At 38.0% G+C, this 7933-nt stretch overlaps 1 protein-coding gene across 1 annotated transcript in view; it reads left to right on the forward strand.

The window, feature by feature from the left end:
* Positions 1-5665, forward strand: part of LOC149847191 (protein SMAX1-LIKE 3-like) — a 32651-nt gene extending 26986 nt beyond the window's left edge. Inside the window, exons 5-6 of the mRNA XM_089993519.1 lie at positions 4169-4372; positions 5489-5665. Coding sequence (XP_089849645.1) covers positions 4169-4372; positions 5489-5665 — 381 coding nt within the window. The remainder of the gene's footprint in view (positions 1-4168; positions 4373-5488) is intronic.
* The last annotated feature ends 2268 nt before the right edge of the window (positions 5666-7933 follow it).

Below are 7933 nucleotides of genomic sequence, written 5' to 3' on the forward strand. Positions count from 1 at the left end.
CTCTATATGTGATTCTACCATGCTCATATGTGCTCTAAGGCAGGCAAAAAGCTGTATATGTGATTTTATCATGCTCATATGTGTTCTAAGGCAGTCAAAAAACTGAATATGTGATTATAGCATGCTCATATGTGTTCTAAGACAGTCAAAAAACTGAATATGTGATTATAGCATGCTAATATGTGCTTTAAGGCAGACAAAAACTGAATATTTGATTATAGCATGCTCATATGTGTTTTAAGGCAGTCAAAAAACTGAATATGTGATTATAGCATGCTCGTATGTGTTCTAAGGCAGTCAAAAAACTGAATATGTGATTATAGTAAGCTCATATGTGTTCTAAAGCAGTAAAAAAAACTCTATGTGTGATTCTATCATGCTCATATGTGCTCTAAGGCAGGCAAAAAATTTTATATGTGATTCTATCATGCTCATATGTGTTCTAAGGCAGTCAGAAAAACTCTATATGTGATTCTACCATGCTCATATGTGCTCTAAGGTAGGCAAAAAGCTGTATATATGATTTTATCATGCTCATATGTGTTCTAAGGCAGTCAAAAAACTGAATATGTGATTATAGCATGCTCATATGTGTTCTAAGGCAGTCAAAAAACTGAATATGTGATTATAGCATGCTCATATGTGTTCTAAAGCAGTAAAAAAAACTCTATATGTGATTCTATCATGCTCATATGTGCTCTAAGGCAGGCAAAAAACTTTATATGTGATTCTATCATGCTCATATATGTTCTAAGGCAGTCAAAAAAACTCTATATGTGATTCTACCATGCTCATATGTGTTCTAAGGCAGTCAGAAAAACTCTATATGTGATTCTATCATGCTCATATGTGTTCTAAGGCAGTCAAAAAACTGAATATGTGATTATAGCATTCTTATATGTGTTCTAAGGCAGTAAAAAAAAATGTATATGTGATTCTATCATGCTCATATGTGCTCTAAGGCAGGCAAAAAACTCTATGTGATTCTATAATGAATAATATGTGCTTTAAGGCAAACAAAAAACTCTATATGTGATTCTATCATGAATTATATGTGTTTTAAGGCAGTAAACTCTATATGTGATTATATCATACTCATATGTGTTCTAAAGCAGTCAAAAAAACTCTATATGTGATTGTACCATGCTCATATGTGCTCTAAGGCAGGCAAAAAGCTGTATATGTGATCCTATTATGCTCATATGTGTTCTAAGGCAGTAAAAATATTATACTGAAATATTATATAAAAGGTCAGTATTGATAAACAAAATATACTGAAATAAATTATATCCAATGCACCTAAGTTAAGGCAATCAAAGTTACATGAAATCTAACGACGTGCAATATATTGCATGAAACTTTCATACCTGAGAGGCACCTGCAATCGAAGTTCCCTTATTCAGCAAAAAATTGTTGAACTCAGATCGGAGAACGTCAGCGATGGTTTCATGGAAGTAGTCATGCATTGTGTTCTTAATGATCTGGCGTACATCATCACCCAAAAAAATAGGATGCTGCTTAGAGCTTATGTCGACGGAAGAAGTCTGTGAGATGTGACTAGAGGAAGCAATGACAAATGAGGTGTTCATATTACTCTCAAATCCGAACACACGACCCTTTTTGGGTTCACCTACTGCAGTCACCCATGCTGCAGGATCAAATGATGGATGCTGAGTACAGTCATCGCCATATCGCTCTATCATCTGTTGCTCATATGCCACCTACAAAATAATGTTTACAGTATGCATTAATAATTAAGAATTATAATGTTTATGATAACTTGTATATTGCAATGATTATTAATAGAATAAATACATATCGTTGTCGTTCTCACCTTCTTTGATATGAAGTCTCCAGTGGTCTTCCGTTTATGTGTTTCAATAAATACATCTTTATATGGTACAATGTCTCCTTTTTCTGCTTTTTGCGAAGTTAAATGATAAAAGATTTAGTTAACAGGTTTGCAACAATACTTATAAAATTGATATTATATATTTATGAGTTACCATTTTCTTCAGGTGGCTCCCAAAAGTCTTAGATCGACCTGTGTGTAGATGGGCTTCGGACATTTTTGCTCGATTTTGTGTAGCCTTCGCAGAGCGATTTTGAAATGCATCCTCTGCCCACTTGTCGCACATTCCCTCCCAATAATCTCTCCTGATAGTAATAGGGCCATGGCCCTTCCACTGTAGTGGATCATCTATTCCGCCAGATGTTTTTTTTGCTGCAGTCTTCATATTGTGCATCATATCTGCAAATCGATTGGCAGTCACCTTCTGTCACACCTTCCTTGCATCATGTTTTTCCACTATAGTCGCGAAGCAATTCGAAGCCTATATATATTTTCAAAAAGTTAGTAGACATAACTATAAAAAAAAACTAAATATGAAATACATTAACTATGACAAACAACTATATACCGTGAATGAGGACCACAATCTGTCTATCACCTCTTTTGCATACTCTTTCCATTGAGCGACCGATCCTGGTAGATGTTGAAGAAGTGAATTCCTAATCTCGGGTACTACTTCTTGTGGCTCAAACCTCGTGCTGCATATGAATTGGTACACAGTAAATATCAATATAAAATATTTATAAGATATGCAATAAGTGAAAACGAAATACTTACGGTCGATTATCGATATACACTATTCGAATGAGTCTTCTTGTGCCAAACTGAGAAGACCCTGCATCCTGTATTGGCTCCTGACTTGTGTGATCAACTGGTGTAGGTGGGTCATGTACAGGCGAAACATCATCTGTAAAAAAATCCGTTAGAAATTCTCAGAATGCACATTTCAACTAATCAAGCATCCAATTAGTTAAATGATATACCTATCACAGGAGCCCGTGAAGATGAAGGCTGGGCCTGGATACTACTGGATGAACGACCACTGTAATCTTCACGAACATATTCTAACAAATAAAAAATGGCATACAATACATTCAAATAATTCGCATCAAGTATTACAATACATTCAAATAATTCAAATCATTCACATCAAGTATTGCAATACATTCAAATCATTCGCATCAAGTATTACAATATATGCAAATCATTCACATCAAGTATTGCAATACATTCAAATGATTCACATCAAGTATTACAATACATTCAAATAATTCAATTCATTCACATCAAATGATGCATGCATTGATAACTTAATATTTTCATGTGCAAACTATTCATGACATGATACATTCATTTGAAACATGCTTTCATTATACAATTTCATATGGAAGCCATAATCAAATTGAAAGTAACTACATGCAAGCATGAATACAATCACATCAAACATTGCAATATATCAAAATCATTTATATCAAACATGTACCTGCAGCAAACACACTTCAATATCCCGCTAACTACTACCATGCCTAGCATGGAATCCGTACTCCAAAAATAAGAACACTTCTATTCTCATACATTAAAATCATGCTCAGCATGATCTCCGAACTCCAACAAAATAGTCCTAGATAACAATAACTAAGTGAGTATGTGAACAATAAAGTGTTATATCCAATAAATTAAATAACATGTGATGCGCTTGCATCACTTACTCACCATGGGTATTTACCCGATTTGCATTGTTTTTGTCACTTACTTACAATGGGTGGTGGGGCACAAGCGAGTTCCGTTAAGAAATCTACAAAAAACACTATGTTAAAATGAAGTCACCACCTGCCGAAAAAAAAAAACCCGAGGCAAATGAAAAAATCTTGCATAGGCCTTTTTTCTAAAAAATGCGAGCCTTCCAGAAGTCGGGCTTTGGTGCACGTATTAGCTCTAGCTTTACTAGAGTTATCCGAGTAGCAGGAACCATCAAACAAACTATAACTGATTTAATGAGTCATTCGCAGTTTCACAGAACGCAGGGGGGCGACCCCCTGCCGAAAACGCAAGGGGGTCGACCCCTTGCGCCCTGCTGCCGGAAACACAGGGGGGGGCGACCCCTTGCGCCCTGCTGCTGGAAACGCAGGGGGGTCGACCCCCTGCCTGCCGAAAACGCAGGAGGGGCTACCCCTTGCCTGCCGGAAACGCAGGGGGGGCGACCCCCTGCGCCCTGCTGCCGAAAACGCAGAGGGTGGACCCCTGCCGGAAACGCAAGGGGGGTGGACCCCCTGCTGGAAATGCAGAGGTGTCGACCCCCTGCCGACGGAAACACAGGGGGTTGACCCCCTGCCGACGAAAACGTTTACCTACGCGTCTCCAAGCGGCGGCGAGCGGCTAACGGGGAGCGGCGGCCGGCGAGCGGTGGATGGTGGGGGCCGGAGAGAGGCCGACGGGCGACGGGATGAAGAGGGCGGTGGGAGGGAGAGGGCGGCGGGCGGGAGCAGTGGAAGAGGCAACGAAACAGGAAAAGAGAAAGAGGTCTGGGATTAGGGATTTACGCGACATTTAGCGACGGCTTAGCGACGAAATAATTCTGTCGCTACGCCGTCGTAAATCAAAATACAAAAATAGTGATAGAATCTATTCCGTCGCCAAATCCGCCGCTAAATAGATACGTAATAGATTATGTCGCAAAATACGTCGCTAAATGGTGCGACTATTACGACAAAACCTTCCATCGCAAAATCCATCGCTAATTAGCGACAACGTTTGCGACGAAATCTATTTCATCGCTATTTTCGTAAATATTATTCATTTTAGCGACGAATTTGTTTCTCTTGTTAATTCGTCGCTAGTTAGCGATGGAATAATTCTGTCGCTAACTTCCGTCGCTAATTCCATATTTTCTTGTAGTGTTGTCATTGCTGGTTCTTTTGATCAAAATCAATTTTTTCCCCACCAAGAAGTTAGATATGAGAGCTTGTTGAGGGAATGATTTATTCTGTGCATCGATTCAGGTTGCTCCTTTGGTGGTCTCCAAAACCAAGTTGTTATGATTAATTGGAGGAGACACCCAAGATTTAAAACCTAAAGGATTTATAGCCTCATCAAGTTGGTTTTGTGTTAGTGCCTTGACCTATTCTTTAGTTGTTCATAAATCCAATTCCAAGAGGAAATCGATTTTCGCTCCCCACTTGTTGTTGCTCAAGCTCAGGCTCGAGATCATGCTCGTTGAAGATGAAGCAGTCGCCACACCTTCCTCCTCTTCCTCGTAGTCATCTTGGTTCATCATCACAGACACTCAATTTACATCGATCCTCTGAAGGAAGGGTTGTCTCTCCTCTGAACATCTCAGAGTCCCCCTCTGATGAGAGATCGTCATAGAGAGTTGTGTCCCAAACACGAGACAAAGATTCAGAGCAGAGCCTCGACTGCATCTCGTAGTGACTCCCCGAGAATAGGCTCAGCCCTAACCTAAACTCCTTCGAAATCATCTCCACCCTCACAGAGTTTTAGAAACCAACAAAAATCCTATATAAGGATCGCGATTGAAAAAAAAACCCTAAATCTTCTATTACTCCCTCCCTCCTCAACCTTCTCTGCGATTTCTAGGTTTGTTTGCTACCTATTCTTCTACAATTTTTAGCATGAAAGGGGAAAGGGGAAAGTGGAAAGAAAAATCCTACCTATTCTTCTTCTTGTGTAGCAGCAAGAGAAAGGGAGAGGGCGCATGATGGTGAGGGTGGTATTCGGCGAACAAGAGGAGTGGCAGTTGGTGGCCGTGTGACTCCCAGTGTGGGTGTTGGTTGGGGCTGGACCATAGAGGAATGAGAGAGAATGTCAGCTAGGTCGTCGTTCAACCACTGTCCAGGCGAAAACAAAATTTTTTGGTAGCAGAACGACTATGGTGGGGAGCATTGCAGAGGTAAGAGAGAGAAATGAGAGAAAAGGGTTGTTCGACTGGGATTTGAGAAGGAAGGAAGAGAGTGGAGAGGGTCGGCTATGTGGGAAAGAAAAGAAGAGGTGAGGGTGGTTGGGTGTAAACACCCCAAAATTTCCACCTTTGCTCACAAACCCTTTTTTCTTGCCGCTGTTTCCTGCTCTCTAAATCCTTCAGGGAACCAATCGGTCGACATCTGAGCCAGGGCTATTCAGAGCCCGAATTTTGCCCCAAATTCAAATATTTTAAAATTCAATCTTTATTTTGGCTCAATTTCAGTTATCAATTCTCATCCAAAAACAAGAATTTTTAATTCCTTGTCTCTGCCAGGGGTCCGAGACTTCAAATCCATCATCTAGGGTTTGCATTTTGCATTTTATTTTATATCATTTCATCGCATTGCACATCATTGCATGTCATTTTTGAGATCCAGCACTCTGGTTTTTCAAAACCTTTAAATTTAGATTCGATGTTAAAACCTTTTTTTTCGAAATCAATTTCAAATACTTGGGTTTTAGATCGATATTTGCCATTTACCAACCCCGGGATCTTATACTTCAAAATATTTTCTTTAGAAAGCGATCTGGATTCATTTTAAAATCTATTTTTAACTGATCTCAGTTATCAAATGAGACCCATCTAGGTGGTGTTGCTAATGGATCCCTTCTTTTATTCAAATTTCTCAAATTTCAGAGTTTAGTTGATTTAGGACTCTGTCTTTTCACCTTTTTGAACCTTTTTAAAATTTTATTTTAGTTTTAAACCAAAAGAAGCCAAAATCTTAGAGTTTCAGTCGGACTAGGACTCTATCACACAGTTTCAGTCGAAGTAGGACTCTATTTCGCGTTGTTATTTTTACCTGTTTTCAAGAAAATCTTCAAAACATTTCGAAAGAGATTGAAATTTTAGAGTTTTAGTCGGATTAATACTCTATTCTAGAGTTTCAGTTGGATTAGGACTCTAACTCTGACTTCATTTTTGAGAAAATCTTTCAAAAACTTCTTCATTTGTCCTTAAAAAAATCAAATTTCAAAATTTCAGGACTTTATTGTAGAGTTTCAAAATTTTAGGACTCTGCCCCAGAGTTTCAGTTGGTCCAAAACTCTACTCTGATTTCATCATTTTACTTTTATTTCACTTGTTTTAAGAAAATAAATCTAATTCTCAGAGTTTCAAAATTTTGGGACTCTATTCTAGAGTCCCAGTTGATTAGGACTCTCACCCTCATTTTGCTTTTTTGTTTATTTTTATTAATCTCTGAGAAGATCTTTCAAAATCTCTTTGTTTGTCTTTCAAAAATCAAAATTTAAGAGTTTCAAAATTTTAGGACTCTAGTCAGGAGTTTCAGTTGGTTTATGACTCTAATTTTCTCGAATTTATTCTTTGCTTTTATTTTTATCTATTTTAAAAACTCTTTTTAACCTTTATTCTAACCTTTTCAAAAACTCAAATGTGGGGCCCACACAATTGGTGCCACATTCAAGAGATTTTCAATTCATGTAGGACTCTAGTTGATTTAGAATTTTGATTTTTACCTTTTGTTTTAAACCCTTTTTGAAAATCTTGTTTTTAACCCCTTTAAAAATTATTTTTTGAAAACTCAAATGGGGCTCACAGTAGGTGGCACCACAATTGAAGGATGTTAGTTCAAGTTTGGTTAGTGTCCTAATTGAATTAGAATTTCAAAAAGATCAAAATTGATTTTAAAACATAACCTTTATTTCCACTTTTTAAAACCTTGTTTTTAAACCTTGAAATAATAACTTTTAAAATCAAATATGGGCCCACACTAGGTGGTGCCACATTTGATCTTTTTAGGGTCTAATTAGGACTCAATTAGGTTAGAGTTGGATTAGGTTAGAACACTCCACCAAAAATCACCCCTCTCATTTTGGTTTATCTTTTTTTAATTAAGGCAGTTTTAAACCAATCAAAACTCTTCCTAATGAATGTTTTGAAAATCTATAAAAGGAGGACTTCAAGGGGGTCAACTCATCTTTTTCTCTCCTTATCTCTCATTGCTCTCCCTCTCCCTCAAGCTTCTTCCTCCTCCTTCATTGCTGCTCCCAAGGTAAGTCATCTTCTCCTTTTCTTTTTTTTTCTTTTTTTATTTTTTAGGTACTTTTGCCATTGCCGACCCTCTATGCATGATTTTTTTT

This window comes from Nuphar pumila, chromosome 2 (genome assembly GCF_984573655.1).
Source record: "Nuphar pumila chromosome 2, dmNupPumi1.hap1.1, whole genome shotgun sequence".
NCBI classification, from domain to species: domain Eukaryota; kingdom Viridiplantae; phylum Streptophyta; class Magnoliopsida; order Nymphaeales; family Nymphaeaceae; genus Nuphar; species Nuphar pumila.